At 40.0% G+C, this 17,259-nt stretch overlaps 1 protein-coding gene across 2 annotated transcripts; it reads right to left on the bottom strand.

The window, feature by feature from the left end:
- Positions 1-6: 6 nt before the first annotated feature.
- On the bottom strand, positions 7-17,237 carry LOC137674782 (scaffold attachment factor B1-like). Of its 2 annotated transcripts, XM_068420500.1 has the most exons (19): positions 16,692-17,237; positions 15,704-15,791; positions 13,908-13,972; positions 13,541-13,819; positions 12,310-12,372; positions 11,484-11,511; positions 9,987-10,485; positions 9,510-9,559; positions 8,648-8,748; positions 7,298-7,447; positions 7,099-7,199; positions 5,995-6,140; positions 4,962-5,050; positions 4,284-4,420; positions 3,349-3,642; positions 2,672-2,809; positions 1,939-1,978; positions 1,021-1,133; positions 7-239 (listed from the first exon to the last, which is right to left on the bottom strand). In XM_068420500.1, the coding sequence occupies exons 1-19, from the start codon at positions 17,121-17,123 to the stop codon at positions 83-85; spliced, it is 2,970 nt and encodes a 989-aa protein (XP_068276601.1). In that variant the 5' UTR covers positions 17,124-17,237; the 3' UTR covers positions 7-82. The 2 variants fall into 2 exon arrangements, with proteins under 2 accessions (XP_068276601.1, XP_068276602.1); XM_068420501.1 differs by lacking the exon at positions 13,541-13,819 and having other exon boundaries at positions 16,692-17,236.
- Between the last annotated feature and the right edge of the window lie 22 nt (positions 17,238-17,259).

Here is a 17,259-nt window from a genome sequence, read left to right as displayed (position 1 = left end):
CAGAATTTTATTTGCTTTCTCAGTAACGCTCTTAAAGCTCCACTGGAATTTTAACTACCGCTAGAAGTTCAGCAGCAGTAACTCATAGGAAAAAACCACAATCACACTGGTAAGCAGCAAGTGTACCTTGCCATCTCTCATGATCCCGTCCCATCATTCCTCCATCCACATTTCCCTGCCATGAACGATCTTGATGCCCCTCTAACTTTCGACCATGATCTCCCCAGTCACGTCCATCTCTTAAAAAAATAAAAGAACATCTTCTAGGTGTGTCCCTTATCCATTTAGCAGCATAGGGTAAAGCCAAACACCATACCCCATACAAAAGTGTATTAAATTGTTAATCAAGGTGTATCTATAGCCACCCAATTATTGCAATAAAAACTGGTCAAAGAGAAATGACGAGAAACTTGCTGAAGAGCATCCTTCGCGCAACAAAGCTCGTCTTTTTCTGATCTACAGAGGCATAATTAGTATCGCAATGTACTACAATACTTAAACACGGAACAATTAATTGACCGCCCTTCCTCTGCCTAGTGTATTTATGTAGAACTGAACATTATGCATCTGGAATATGCCTAGCTCGACTAGCTGCTTTAAAGAGACACTGCCACGATTCCAGATGAGTCTCAGTTCCCCACCCGCACCGTTGCAGAGATTCTAACTCGATTTCCTTAAAACCTGACTGCTAGCCACAAATGAGACTTTTGTAGGTGTTACTGAAGCATCCAGTACAGGACTCAATCTCATCTGCAGAAAAGAAAGTTATTTACAGGAGAACCACAGTTATGAGCTGAGCTAACTGAGCAGCGCTTCATTACTCACTCCAACACTCTGTTCTCTCGATGCACGGGGGAGGTACATGCGTGAATTACTTGCTTCTCCAGATGCTCCAAGAAACCATCTGGAGAGAGGATTTACAAGCGGTCAAACTGCTTCCACTGTCATCCTTCAAAGGTTCACTGACCGTTAAAATTCTAAGAACCGACAAATCACTTCCCTTATTTCATATGCACTAACCGGGTTTGTGGAGGTATCCCTCTCCCTTCACTTATTCTTCTGTCAGACCCATAGCCACCCCAACTATCCCGGGAGTGACGATCGGGCCCTCCGTGGCGTTCACCTGGGTAATGCTGGAAGGCAAATGGTACAGAGTTACGCTAAGAATCAATACAGGTTTTCTCTTAGGACTGCAAAAATTCAGCTCCTCACAGGATGCCTTTCTAAAAGCTGTGAGAAAATAAAATAGTAGCTGTCTCTTTTTTCACCGGTTCCGTTGTCGCTACTGCGCGTGGTTCACCCTAGGCATTTATTTTGTTTCGCGGTACAGGTTCCGCTTTGCTCGTCGGTTGGAGAATGCATTTTGTTTGGTAGGGTGTTTTTTAGACTTACGTTCTGGCGCCAGATTTTTAATTTTTACATAGAATATTTGCCTACTTCCTACCTCTCTTCAGAAATGAAAGGTTTTGTATACCATTGTGGTACTGGTTTTCATACCCGTCCTTTTACAGTCATCTGCCTTGTTCCATCACGACACCAGTTATTTTCTACAAACCATTTAGACAAACATCAGAGAAGAGATCCCTTCCCAGTTGAGAATAAGACACTACAGTAACCGCCTCTTAACGCAATACAGACACCTAAGATGACTAACCAGGAAACTTTTATCGCCACGTGTCGGCCTGAAAAGATGCCGTACCGTAGCTCCCATCGCTCGGAGGTTTCTCCCCGCCCCGATCTGTGGCTACCACCCTAGCGAGCAGGTAACTTAATAACTTACATTCCACACGTCAGCGCGTAAAATCGACCGCTGCTCGAACGACTGCTCGGTTTAAACTCGGTGGTGGTAGCATTTAAGAACTAGGCAGCATGATCTTTTCGCTTTGGGGTCGGTTGGTTTGGCTTTTTAACTGAAGGAGTTATTTGAGTATAACCCACCTGCCCATCTTGATCTGGTATTCCTCTCGAACCGTCTCTTCTGGAACAAAAAAGAGAAGTTTCAGTTGAATCGATACAGTAATCATAATTCCGATGTCCGTACAGAACAGAGCATGAATATTTATCTTCATTAGGCTGTAAATCTGAGCACCAGTTTGTTTAGTGGTAAGACATTCAAATGAGTTCTTGTTTCGTAACACAGAAAGAGACTAAAGTAACATCTATTACTGTAATATGGGTAAGCAAGGCATCACTGAGTCATGGTCAGATAATCAATGGTACCAAAGCAGAATACCGAGTGAACCTACCAGTATGAGAAATGAGTTACAAGCAAAAGCAAAGCGGTATGGTTTTTGCCAAAGATCCCTTGAGAGCAAACAGAAGTCTCAATAGCACTACTCAGAAAGTGTTTTTGCATTCTGTGGAACTAAAAATCTTAGGCTAATGAACAGGGATTCATAAATCAGATTTCCATACATCTCCAGAGAAGCTGTACGATCTCCCTCGGCATCATGGCAGACTACATTAGGACTTGGCTTATAACCTTTACGCAGCCTCCTTCCGGTATGTCCGTAAATGATGGAAAGACAAGATTGCAAGCACATGTAAAACTAGACACGAGAAATGCACAAGGGTCGTTTGTTTCGCTCTTCTCTTCAAAGCCACCAATAAGTCACAAAGAGACACCTAATTTCCATAAAGATATAGGAAGAAAAGACATCGCCTTGCCAACCTGTCCAAACAATGATCTTGGTATCGGCCACGATCCCTGTGGTCAAAGTCATGGAAGCGGTCTTGCCGACTAAATTCAGAATGATACCTATCATCCATTGCCATTCGCTTTGCCTCTGGCCAATACGGGTCATCTCGCCTGCAAAAAAGTTAACAAATAGTAGTAATCTCAAAACAATCTTCCTTTCCTGCTCTCTTGATACCAAACCTGATTCAATCCAATTATCCAAACGATTAATTTTGATTTATAATTAAAAACCTTTGTGTGTTAAGCAGGCATTGCATTTCAGTTTCAGAGGAAGCTAGGTGTATCAACACTATACAAAATGCTTAATCTCAGCATGTGCTGACACGAGAAGAGAATGAGTATCTGTTCCCGCTAGCAATCCTGCTTTAGAGTCGATATGCAGAGTTTCTATTCTCGGTCACTCTTCTTTGGGAAATAAGAATTTTAAGCCTCCTGTAATAAAACTGTACTTACAGGTAAATGAGTAGGACATTTGCTCTTTCTCAAGATCAATACTAAAGTGTTAAAAGCAACATGCAAATAGTCTTTCAGTGGGGAGCTCCCACGACTGCTTTAGCAAGAGTACTTCACAATTTACACAGGCTTTAGAATGCTCTATCTGTAACTGGATGCGGCCGAAGCGTTTGGAATCTCATTATGATTATCGTTACCTGCCGTCAGGATCGTAAGGCCTTCTCATGGCAGATCGCCTTTCTTGTTCGTAGCGTAGCTGTTCCTGCTGACGTCGCAGCTCTTCCCTCTCTCGCTGGATTCGTTCCTGTTCTCGTCTCCTTTCCTGCTCTATGTGCATTCTTTCTCTCTCCAACCTCTCCCTCTCCAAGCGCTCTCTGTCAAGACGCTGCCTCTGAAATTCAAGTCGTTCTCGCTCTCTCTGGAGCCTCTGTCTTTCATCCCGCTCGTGAATAGCTTGAAGCCGCTGTTCTCGTTCTCGCCTCTCTCTCTCTCTAATTGAGAAAGAGATATTTTGTTTTCATTGATCTAAGCTTTATTGCTTCTTTGTTTTGGGTGGGTTTCTTGTTTGCTTTTCTTTTTTAAAGTTTCTATATTCTTCCCACTACCTGCTTAAACATGAATGATCTCTTCTCAACTAAATTGCAGACGCTTAGTTTAGGAAAAAAAAAAAACAACACACACACCTCCATACAGATGGAAGAAGCAAGGGTAAGCATTCTGCGTAAATAACACGGTATCTACTCGGACAGCTCTGAAAAAGCTTTCACAGAGCACAGCATGCCCGAAGACAGAAGTCTGACAAACAGAAAGTATTTATGAACTTCCAGGGAAAAAACAAGTATGGAAATTCAAATCTGATCAAGTGGAACATAAAACCTGAAAGCACCTACAAAAGCTATTACTCAACAAGAGTCTCCCGAAAAGCACAGGCTTAGAAAAGATAGTTTTCAGTAGTAAAAAGCTTCATAATTTGGCATTACGTCTGTTCTATCAATAGATTAGAATCAAATCGATCTGAAATACCAATACTGGAGGGCCCCCACAACACTGCTTTGCAGTCTGTTCAAAACACAGATAAGGGAAGTAAAAATAAATGCCATTCAAAGCTTAGAGTGAAACTGGGAAAACTCACCGGCGTCTTTCCGTTTCCCTGATTTCTCGCTCCCTCTGTCTCTGACGTTCACGTTCTCGCTGTTCTTTGATTTTATCAAACGACAAAATATCTTGCTTTTCTTTGCTCTCAGATTTGCGATCCTGGCTTTTTGTACTCTGAGTTAAATCAAAACAATACATGAGCTGAACACAGTGCATTTTCAGCTAAAATTCCTAGGCAAAAGGCCTACCTTATGCCAACCTGAACAAAACAGACTATCGTACCTTTCCAGAGGTAAATAACGTTGGAATTCCATGGAAAAGGAGGTTGGGGAAAAGTACCCCAAATTTGGCTAGAACTTTCAAAGAGTTTAAGTACGTATAAACACTAGGGGGACATGATCTGACTTGCACCGGTGGCAAACGATATACCGCTTTAAAGGTCACCGGTCACCACACTTGGGGAAACACATCATCTTAACACCGTTTTCATATTGCAACTCTACTCCTTCAACTAGACAGCAGCGACAAAAATTATAAGGAAGGCGAAGCATAAGCATTTACCTTTGCAGCATCATTAACACCCTAATACTTTCTAAAAAGTGATAAAAGGATAACTGTTCACAATATGCAAGGCAAAAAAAACCTTCAACTATATGCATATAAAGCTATTTGACACCTATTTTTACACAAAGGCTTCTCTGAAAGTTTTACTTACCCTCTCTTTTGACGCAGAAGTTTTCACACTAATAACTGGTTCTCCTTTAGATTTATCCATTATAACTGTCCTTTCGGTGCCTCGACTCACTGAAAACAAAATACATCTGAGAATAAATAATACGCAAGACATTCAAAAATTCTTGCAAGATTTAAAATCGTCGAGATACCAAGCAGTAAGAAGTTATTTTATTGAGGTTTTAAATAACTTATGGAAGAATACTGGAAGAATAACTGTGAGCAACCTGGTCTAGTGGAAAGGTGTCCCTGCCCGTGGCAGGTGGGCTGGAACTAGATGATCTTTAAGGTCCCTTCCAACCCAAACCATTCTACGATGCTATGAATACATTTATTATTTAAATAGCTTACCACCATTTGACCAAGCTGGGAACGAGGGCAGTAAAGCTATCACAAAATTACAGTAGTGTTTTATGGCAGGGATGACAGTTAAAAGAAAGCAAATTTAATTTAACTCTTCTGTCAGCAAAATAACATCCCTTTGCCACAGTTAAAAAAACAAACAAACAAAACCCAAAAAACCCCTCAACCCCCCCCCCAAAAAACAGCACACAGAACTGCACACCATGTCACTTCTAAACTCAGTGATAGTTCCCTAAAATTCACAGTTCACCATTTTGAGCATTTAAAGCCCAGTAATTATGAAAACTTTGTTGCTAATTTACTAGCGTTCTAAGACAGAAAAAAAAAGTTTTCAAGGTTATTTTCTGGTGTTGTTTTTTGTTCACCAGGAAAACCTCAGTATTATTAACTACGCTTCATGGTCTTTTTACTGAATTATGAATCACACCTAATAAGAACACTGAGGTTTGCGGAAGCTGAAGTCTTCCAATCAGCCACGATTCTGAACGTTTATGCTTGTTCTTCCATTTCCTACTTAGCTGATAAAGGAAATTTTTTTGGATGCAAAGTAGAAGCTTTGTAGTAGTCACTTGTATTCTTTGTACCAATTTTTTAAAATTTGTTTTTTAATACAAGTATCCTTGAAAACATTTCTGAAAGGCAGCTAGAATTACCTGATTTGCTTGCCCTAGATCTATCAGAGGATCCAGCCTTTTGTTCATCTTTCTCTTTTCCTTCTTTTTCGTCTTTTCCATCTTTTTCTGATTTCTTAGCATCATCTTTTTTGTCGATCTTCTCCTCCTTCTTAATACCAACAGACCTATAGATAAAACTTTCCTTTACTAGACAACCTAACAAAAAGTGCTATATAACCGCTCTGATCAAGCCAACCGTGTAAAAAAAAAAAAAACCCAACCCAAAAAAACTCAATACAAAAACCCTCAAAAAAATACTCTCAAAAACCCCACTCCCAATACCTTCCATGCTGCTGTGCTGAAGCCTATGCATATTTGTATGCACGATTGAAAGCAGCAACCGATACTAAGCTAAAGCTGACCAAAAGTGAGGAACAACAGATAATCCTTCTGAATATTTGGAGACTTCAAGTGCTAGAAGTAGTCTTCTCTTCTGTCTATAACTAAAGTTCATGCTTAGCATAGCAGGAAGAGGGCCCACCCAGGCAGGGGTTGAGCTCCACCAGAAGAGCTTTTATAAACAAATACCTTAAACACCCAATACAAGCACACCAGCCCGCCAAAGCATCTCCTTTGCCAAATCTTTTAAAATTTTATGAGTTCAAAAAGCGGTAAAACAAGACGCCTCTTTCAAAAGCAACAATCGCTTGACAAACAAATATTGAAGTACCTCTCGCTAACCATGCGAATAGTCTATCAAAAAGATCCGACTAAATCCTGGAAATATTTGTCAGTTAAAAGAGCAGACCATGACAGAGTCAGATCAGAGGACAAATGATTCTGATAAAAAAAAAAAAAAAAAAAAAGGTTTATCTAGAAACGAGCTGATTGGCTATCTCCTGATATAACTGACAAGTTTCAATACTAAACCCTGAAGAGCTCCATATTTCTGAACAGAGGGCCAATTAAAGTGCACTTCCTGCTGTAAGACACAAATTTCACTTTTTCAAGTATTACTCCTATTTCAGATGCACTATGTAGCAGCAAATCGAGATTTATTACAGTTACTGGTCACTTTGGTCATGTGGCTGCATTTCAAATAAGTGGCCTTTCAACAAAGAAAAATAACAAAAAATACTTTACTTCTCAGATTTGGACTCTGCAGAATGGTGCTTGTCTTTTTCCTTCCTTGTTTCACCTTCCTTTTTGTCTGAAGGCTTTTTCCCAGCTGGTTCATTCTTTGCCTAGAATTTTAGCCAGAAATATTTTTATAACAAGAGACAGACATTAAACTTGCACACTTTTGTTTTCATTACACTGTCATGAAATAGCTACCACTTACCTTTTCCACAGAAATCATTTTTCCATGCAGCTCTGTTCTGTGGAGATGATTAATACACTTAGTGGCTTCTTCAGATGTTGACATCGTAACAAAGCCGTAACAGCGAGCACCAGGACTGCGAGCATTTGTCACTACTTTTGCACCGACCACCTTTGGGAAAAAGATTATCCTGTGTTTGCAGATCTGTCGTCAAATAAATTCTAACTTAAATCACCATTTGAGCAGCTCTGTCTACCAGTACCACACAGTATATAGCACCTATCCTTTTTTTAACAGAAAGGAAATATGCTCCGCACACAACATTCCATCAGCGTTCTCAGAAGACAACGTTGCTAGGCTCGTTGGACAGGTAGCAAAGGAAAGGTTATTGTTTTAACTTAACCTCTATACTGTTGGGCCAACCGTGTTCTAGAAGTGCCTCGCTAAAGACTACTTCACAGAATGCGATGTGAACAGTGTTTACACCCAAGTCAACAGCAACACAAACGTAGCTGAAAAGGTTCAAATTTAAGATTATTCCACATGCGTTCTGAAGAAAGTATAAAACACAAAATTCTATGAAACAGATAAATCTGATTGTGGAACAGACTATTGATACAGCTCTGCTGAAAGAGACTGCCATAATAACCAGCTCAGACAGTTCAACTTCGAGTTGATGAGCAAGTCAATACCTTAAGGAAGACATACATATATATGCAGGGGAGAGTGAGAGTGTAAAAATAAAAACAATTAAAAAAAAAAAACCCCTACCACCACTTTGTCTTTTCTTACAGGACACCTCTGCTAGTTTCTATCCACAGATGACAATCTCTGACAACGCAGAGGCACACGCTTAGTGACAGAAACATTTACTATTACATTCAGAAATGTATTAGGAGGAAGGGGAGATGGTGATAGAGACAGTTCCCCTCCACAACTTCTGCTCTCGTATCCTAGCTGGCACTGAAGAACAAATGGAAGCCTGCCCTCAAAGATGAGATTGCTCAAACAATACCCCTTGAAACTGAAAAGTTTAAAACAGCATTAATTATTGCTGGACACCCAAGAGGTACAATTAGACTTTAGCACAGTATATGATGACCCACCAGTCTCTCCTGTCAAGAATTGCCTCATTTTCACAGGTATCTGCACAGAGATTCTCTGAAACCTGGATTTCTGCCTGCCCACTCCCACCCTTTCAGACAACCTTCTTCATGAAGTATACTCCTTTCAGATACAGACTTCCAAAAGAACACAAGACAGTTAAGTGCTTAGTCTACCCAGCTATTCATTAGGACAAATAAGAGATAATTTAAGTTCATCCTTTTAAATTGATAAAATGGTTTGTTAATTTACATATCCACTACATACCTTTCCATACTTGCTGAAAAGATTCTTCAAGTCTGTAGCTCTAGTAGAGGATGAAAGTCCACTAACCCACAAATTTCTGCCAGAACCACTACCCGCACGGCCTAGGTACAAAAAAGCCAAACATAAAAGACTCTGTAGCACGAGAATGCAACAGTGAAAAAGTAATCGCCCAAACCCCACTTTCTTTTTCTTCATAAACCTCTTCAAATACAATTTTACTTCTACCTCTTCCAATCAATCTTAAAATCAATAGACACACTGCAGCCTGCAAAAATGAACTTCTGAACTCCATACCTGATGTGCATTTGAATAGTCTTAATGAGTTTTCATCCATGTATTGTCTTCCTACACTTCATTCACTTTTATGAGAATTACAAAGTATTGAATGTTAATTCACAAGAGACCTTTTTTTAAAAAAAAACTTTGTCGGTTAACAAGGTTACAAAAGTTACATGAACTGAAATTAACCATTCATGCTTTGAAGGCCTATGTTGCAACTGCATTGAGGGTTCACTGAATTAACAGTCCTCACCAGAACTGCCACACAGAGTATAAACCTATAGATTCAGGCATCTGTTGAGATTTTTCAGACAATTCCTGGTCTTGACAGTACCTATCACCATTCACAAAGCTAGTGAGACTCCAATATAGCTATTATAGTGAAGATATACACATGCTTAGGGAATTAACAAAACAAAAAATAAGCAATGCAAGAAAAGCAAGTCAAAAAGCGAGTAGAACTATTAGTCCATTCACTGCTTTGAATGTTTACTTACTACAATTGACTCACAAGTAATTGTTAGGTTTGACACCGTAACTTTTTTTTTCCAAGTAATTTGTACGTAAAAAAACCCACACATACCTTTCTCATCTTTTGAGATTATCTTTGTAGCTCTGTCCTCCTCAACAGGGCTAAAGACAAAACGCCACGTTACTCAACCAATCATATGCAAGAAGAATGTTAGTTCTAGATTGTGCACTGAAAGTGGATACCTACCAGTAAATTAGCTCTGAAATAAACACTACTTTTCCAAATTTATACAAGAGTGACAGGAAATATGGGATTCATATCCTTAAATGGACAATTCTGTTTTGCAGATGACAGAAATAGGAGTAATTTAAGACAACAACCTTTGAAGGTTGAGGAACGAAAGAAATCAAACCCTTCGTGGTTAAAAAAAAAAGAAAGATCTGCACACGGAGAAATAAAACAGACTCTTTAGGAATAGGCTACAATTTCATCAGTCGCGGTGGCCAATTGAAGGAAACGGCTTATTCGCATCACTTAACGATCAATGAAAAAAGATAGCATCTGGTCTATAACGGAGAAAAAACAAACCTCTTTTTCTGATCACCGCCCTCACTGGTTGAGGACTCTTTAGTAGCAGGGGATTCCTCAGAATTAGCTTTGTCTTCTGTTTTCTTGCCACCTTCTTTGCTATCTTTGGCTTCAGGACCTGCGCCTTTTTCCGCTGTTTCCCCACTAGAGGCTTCCGGGCCTTGGGAGCGTTTGCTACTCTGATCGCTTAGGGTCTCTACTACTAAAGATTCAGAGTCCGGTTTCTCTTCCTCTATTGTCTGTTCACTTGTCTCCCCTTTTGCTACAACTAAACGCTTTGCTTCCTTCCTTGCCATAGCTTGTGCTGATTTGCTGTCCAAATCTAAAGCATCTTCCTCCAACTGAGCGGCAGCAAGAGCGTCCTCTTCCTCTGCTAGCCTCTTGCCTGGCACCACGTTACTCGTTTCCTGTGCATGCGGCCGCTCCGCTTCGGAAGATTCTTCGTTAAGTAGTTCAGATTTACAAGTTTCCCCCAAAATGTCGAGTATTTTCTCATTTTCTACGGATTTAACAGGAATAGAATGGCACAAGATTTAATCACCAGGGAAATACAGCAATCACAAATGTGGAACTGGCATGGCTGCCACACTAACACCAAGAGAACTTCTAAGCTACACAGAGATTGGAAAACCCTAGTGTACACAGTGTGAAAAGTACTACGCTAACTGCTGTCTGACAAGCTAGCAAATCAGCCCTAAAATGTTAACAAGGAAGAAAAATGCCCCCACAGATTTAACAAAAACCTTCTGGCTGATCCTTGATATTCTTCATGAAATCGTTCAGCTCTGTTTCTTCTCTAGTTAGCTTCCAGAGTCCGAGATGCTTAACTGAATGTATCAAGGCACTGAGAGTTCAATTTCCGAATTTCTGTGAAATTCTTTTAGCAGACAGTCCAACACGAGAAATGGGCATCTTCTGATGGTGCACGAGTGTGTTTGCAGTCCAGAAAGCGAATAGACTCTGTAGAAAATTCCTGTGATCACAGTGTATTCCTTCTTCAGAAGTCCAGTTGCTCTTTAAATTTCTGTTCTGTACCAAAGCTTTATACTACCTACGCTCCTGTGTTTATATTCATAGAACTACAGTACACTTTGATATCACAAGATCTGTTTTCAGAACCTTTATATCTATAAGGCTCACTCCTTAATTCCACTGTAGGTAACAGTTCTATGGAACCATTTCATTGCATTAAACATGTTTTCAAAAAGTGGTTATTCACAGATCTGGTGATATGACTGGGTTTCCAATCTCTATGACCCTGCATGACCTGGATTGTCCACCATAATAATGTACACTACAGTAATGCATTAAAAAAAAAAACCAAAAACAACCAGGGACACAAAACGAATTAAAGAAGAATGAAACTGTTTTGATGCCCAGGACTTTTTTTTTTCATTAAAAGAAAAAGAAAAAAAAACAACCAAAAAAAAAAAAAAAAAAAAAAAAACAAACCAAAAAAAAAGACCGACAAAAAGCCAAAACCCAAACAAACAGTACCTGGCTCCAAAGGTAATTCTTCAAGTTCCTGCAGTGAAAAGATAAAAAAAGAAGAAATATCACTATTCCATAAGAAGTCAAGACGTTATTCTGGATGACGCCTCCCAGCCCCCCAAGATAGGGGAGAATTTAGGGAAAGAGTTACTATAATTTAGGCTATTTCAGCTTTGAAAACTTTGAGTTTTAAATAAATTTCTCACAAGAAGGTTTAGCGTTACTTTTTAACATCTTCGAGTTTTACGAAATGTGTAAAAACTTTAGTATTTCTCAAATTCAGACACCTGTTGAACACATGGTACACATTTGCATGGGTAAAAAAATCAAAAAATGTACGTAGCATAGAGCAAAGCTTATCTTTGTGTTACCCTTCTCTAGAGCCCTCTTTATGAAGTCTGCTTTCTGAAAACAGGATCGATAGAAACACCAGCTTCACCTGGAGCTACAAGTGTCCTTAACCTACCATGAGTGATCTGGAAACAAGGCTGGTATATCAGGAATAGATCAGTTTCAGCTTTCTTGTCAACATGGGATATGTATACTTTTAATGGAAGTTAACGTAAGGCACTGAGTCGGTACATACAACAGATAAAAAGAATACAATCTACCACCCAAATTCAGTATGATATATACATCATACATATATACGACTCAATAGATAGATATATCTTTGTTCTTATGATTAAATTAGAAAGGCATTAGTTCCTGTTCTTTGCAGAATAAGAATGCACCCACTGTGTACTACCTGTACATACACTGTTTCAGGATACAGTTTATATGACATATATTAAGCTTTTTTGTTCAGAAAGAAAAATTGGTTACCATTTACCTTTATTACGGTTAAATCAGATGAAGAAGCATCTAAACTGTTTCCAACATCTTCAACCTCTACCTTTAAAATGTAAATAGAAAATATTTTGTTATTTATAAAAGAATGGTATCATGAATGAAACTTGAATGAGAAAACGAAGATCTTGTTTTCACTAACAACTGATATTAAGCAAATATATCTAGCATCCAAAACAATCAACAAGGGTAAAAACTGACCAATGAGCCCCACGCCTCTTCCTGATCCCCACCGACTGAATATGCTTTCTCATTACCTCTCAAATATGTTAGTCAGCTCACAAAATTCTTTTACGGATGGGGATTCCAACAGCAAACTTTTTTCTCTCTCTCTCTCTCTCTTATTTACAGCAACAACACAGAGCCAAAAAGTTTTCTTTACTGATAAAAGAAAGATTGCAGGAGCTGACCTGGACTTCAGTAGTTTAGTCACTGAAAAAACCTACTTTCTGGATATTTCTATTTGACTTATATAGGGCAGGGATATGCTTGGGGATAGGGGGTTAAGCTTATCTCTGCAACTTTCAGATATGGGGAGGGAACCTCCCAACTTTAGAATCTTGTACTCCAGACTGACGACACAATGTGTACACGCAACAAAGAACTACACTTCCGTATTAGATGGGACAGAAATAACTTTCTTCAAATGCTTTGTTGTACATTTCAGGAGATAAACACTTGACTTTGGTGAAAAAAATTATCTTCTAGCCCAGATGGACAATGTCATATAAGTAGTGCAACAGCCAGACGAACATGGAAAGCCAACATAAAAATACTTTCAACAACCGACTAACTGTGAGACCCTATCTTAACAGAAAAATAATCTAGAATATAGTTCCCACAATGTTGCTGTTGAAGTGAAGTAAGTAAGGCTATAGCATTTGTACGCCTCACATGTCCTCCTAAATAAAGGAATGAAAATGGGAATGTAAACATAAGGTGAAGCATAGAGTTCAAAGCATGATTAAAACGAACGCTTTCTAGATTACTATTAATTTGTACAGTCATATGTGTACAAACAACTTCTAAGCATTTTAAAATTAAGAATGCTATTTCCACAAATATGTAAAAGAAGAAAAAGCAATGACCACGATAACTAGTAGAGACCCAAATTGTTTCAAATACTCTTTAGCTACTGTTTTGCTATTTAATTAAAAAAAAAAATTTAAAAAAGGAAAAAAGAATCTGGTTCCACACACATAAGAGATGCATACCATCACTACTGGTATTTCTCTTGATTCTTCTTTAATTTCTGAAAATTGTGGGGATGCCTCCAAGTTACCTACAGCATATTCTGTAGGCTGATCTGGAAGTTCTTTCACTTCTGCATCAGCATTTCCTTTACTATCAGACAGTGAGTCAAGAATATTATCAGCACTGTAATCCTCTCCGCAATCTACTGCATTGCCATTATCTATTTCAGCTTCATCTAACACACTAATATCCATCATGTCAATATCCTGCAAGTTATCCAAACTTGCTTCAATATCCTCCTGTAAAAAGAAAAAAAGTATATATAATAGTCATTGTAACTTGAAAGCAATGCTATCATTACTTCACTTCAAACGCAGCCTCACATACCTGTCCATCTCCCGAATCCTCTTCCAGGCCATTATCTTCTATGCCCTCTTCGTCTGGTCTACGTCCTAACAACATTATGATCGTCAGAATGAAGAGAAGGTAACAACATATATCCTTCAAGTTTTATTTTTTCATTAGAGTTGGCATTCCATTCAGTTTAGTTATCTCCTTTTTCCTTATTTGCCACAACTGAGTGTTCATATATCATCCCTGTTCAGTAACTGACAAACATGCTACAGTCTGAGGTCTGTCACAAGTTCAAGAAGCACCACTGTGCACACCCCAGAACATTTGGCTCAGCTGAGATTGCAGTAATTTATTATCTCAACCTTTCATTTCTTTATAGACATTTACAAAAAGGAAAAAAAAAAAAAGCAACAAAAAACCCAACACAAAACAATGAAAGAAACCACTCTACATATAAGCATTACTGCAGTGCTCCGTTCACCAGCTGCACACATAATATCGGAAATGACATTACTGAAAACAGTATGCTAGTTTCAGCACCAAATAGTAACACCTCAAACTCAGAGCTATGTAGTTGTTTCATCTTTTATGAGTGTTATTTTCCTCAAAAACTACAAGCACATTACAAGAAAAAAGGAAAAGGGGTTTTAGAGATAAGAGGAACATCTCATCAATTTCCATCCCAACACTAAAAGTGCTATAATGTACATTATGTATTTTTCTGAGACTTGAAAATGAATGTGATTACCAAAGATCTCTCTGCTTTTACCCATTTGTGGCATTTGTTCTCTTTCCAGTTAAGACTTCACATTTCAGTTTTGCAGGCAATTGTAACATCACTCCAAATTGGATTTAACGACAAAAATCTGGGTCAAACAAACTAGTTGGCAAAACATTCAAGCTTCATATCACAAATTTACATTTTGTGCAAATCAAAATTATTATTTTAATTAAAATCCTTCATAAACTACTTATTCTGCTCAGCTCTAACACAAAAGTAAGTTTCAACATTTGATTAGAAAATAAGATCATACTGGGCTACTTAGCTAATTTTAGAAAAAGAGCAGATTATTTTTTAAAAAAAAGGATTAAGTAAGACTATGTCTCACCGTTAGAAAAATCATGCATAGAGAAAGCCTTAAAACCATATCCAATTTCAGGTATTGATTAAAAACTACTCTTCTGGGGAGAAAAGTGAGACTGCTATTCAGTATAAAGCATAAGCATAATACACTACAGAGGTTATTTTGAATTTGCTAGAAACTCTGCATTTCTACCTCAAAAAAACCCTTATATTTCTCAAAAGTAAAGGTACAGTCATGTAAAAAACCAATCATCTGTTTTAAAAACACTGACACTGCTTCAGCATTACTTAGTAATTCCTGCTACAAATTTCAGGGAACTCTGAGAACAAACCAACAGATCCTATGAGGGGAACAGTTCCTGCCTTATTAAATTAATTACATGAAGTTCTGTGAAAAAAAGACCAGTAAGTTTAATACCATAGCACCCATCCCTAGAAACCTAAGCACAAATGCAGAGAAGAGTATCAGTAACATATGGCATTAAAGGTCAGAACCAAGGAACAGAAGTTTCAACCATGCTTAGTTTCTTCCAGAGAACCAGTTTTACCTAAATCGGGCTCAGGCAAGTATTATTAGCTATAGCTTTGTGACTTAAGAACATTCAGCAACAGTGCCAAAATTAAATGAAGCACTTTTCTAAAAGGAAAAGCAGACTTCAGAAAAAAGATTGGCAAGGTTCCATTTCATAAGTTGCTAGAAAACTCAAGAGGGACGGGGTGGAGATCCTCTCTAACTGCCCTGTACCTTTGCTGCTTCTTTTTGGAGTTTTCTTCAGGACATTTTCTGAAACCACTGGAATTTCATCAGGATTCCCCCCTTCCTCCTCAATAGCCTATTAAGGGGAAAAGATAAAGACAGATATCAAGACAGATATAAAAATCCCGTCTGTGTGCTTCTGTTAAGAGCTGGACACCAGGGGCAGAAAAATACCAAAACAAGAATCTAGTGCTTTGAATTAGACAGCAGGAACTTGGATACACAAACCGAAGACCACCAGATCAAAGCCACAAGCACACCGGAAACTGTAACATGCTGGTGAAAGTTTCTGGAAACCAGTCAACAGCATAACCTATAGCCAAAAAAAGTCAGTCCTAGAGTGCATTTACAGCAGTGCAGATACCCAGAGCATTGTGACAGAGTAAGAACCTCAGCTCTAGGGGACAGCAAGCATCAATTCAATGATAGCAGTCCGCATGCTACTAACATATCAAACATTCTGATGAGGATACAGCGTACAAGCTATCAGTTAGAAAGCCAGAAAAGAATCAGTACGCAGCAAAATGCCTAGAGGACACTGTATAGAACTATCAATCCAGGAGCTCAGTGCATGGCAAAAAGCCCAGTGATGCACGACGCTGGAAACACTTGGGCCGAGTGCCACGGCAGACATGCTATGCTCTACAAGTCTAGGAAATCGGGGGGTGGCTCGCTGCGTAGATGGAAACGCCAGACACGCACACATACACCTCACCACTACCACACGAGACCAGCGGTCTCACGGGCGAACCTGGGACGGCCAAGTACGGGGCCACGTTCGCCAACCACGGAACGCTCGCACCGAGCCTAGCGGGCTCCACGGAACCACCCCAGAAACCGGCGCACGTCCCCTGCTCCCCGCAGCCCCATTCCCTCCACTCTACGGCCGTTGGGCGCCATTTTCCTCAGCAGCGCCCGGCGGGCTAAGGCCGCGCACGCGCCGGCTACGCCTCTCCCTCGGGCAGCCCCTGCTCACCTTCCTGAGTCGCTCCATGAGGACGCTCTTGTTTCCACCGCTGTCCAGATTGCGGCGCTTGAGTTCAGCCCGCAAGTCTATCACGCGCAACTCGCTCAGCCGCCGCCGGTTTTCAGACTCCGAAATGGAGACTCCGGACCCACCCAGGGACGCAGATTCTCCCTGCCCGGCCGCTGACTGACTCTCCGCCATGGGGCCGTTGTTTCGACTCGCAGGTATGGAGCAAGGCAGAATAAAAACAACGGCGAAAAGCCGGAATTGCAGCACAAAATGGTGGCAAAAACGAAACGTATGGAACAGAAAGGGGGAGGGAAGGAAAGGAACCACGGCCCGCCCGCGCGTTACCCAGAAAGCCCGGACGGCTGTTACGCGCATGCGCAGATGAACGTCCCCGCCCTGGAGGGTCGTATTGTGCATATTGCAGGTGCGCATGCGTATAGCTCCTTTGGCGACCTCACCTCAGGAATGCGCAACCGCAGCCTGTTTCGGTGCTCAGGCGCATGCGCGAAAGTCCGCGACCCGTCCTTACTCGGGGGCGACGCGATCTGCGCGAGAGCTGTCATTCAAG

This window comes from Nyctibius grandis, chromosome 31, assembly GCF_013368605.1.
Source record: "Nyctibius grandis isolate bNycGra1 chromosome 31, bNycGra1.pri, whole genome shotgun sequence".
NCBI classification, from domain to species: Eukaryota; Metazoa; Chordata; class Aves; order Nyctibiiformes; family Nyctibiidae; genus Nyctibius; species Nyctibius grandis.
The sequence above is the reverse complement of the archived record's forward strand: the minus strand, read 5'-3'. Positions and strand labels throughout refer to the sequence as shown.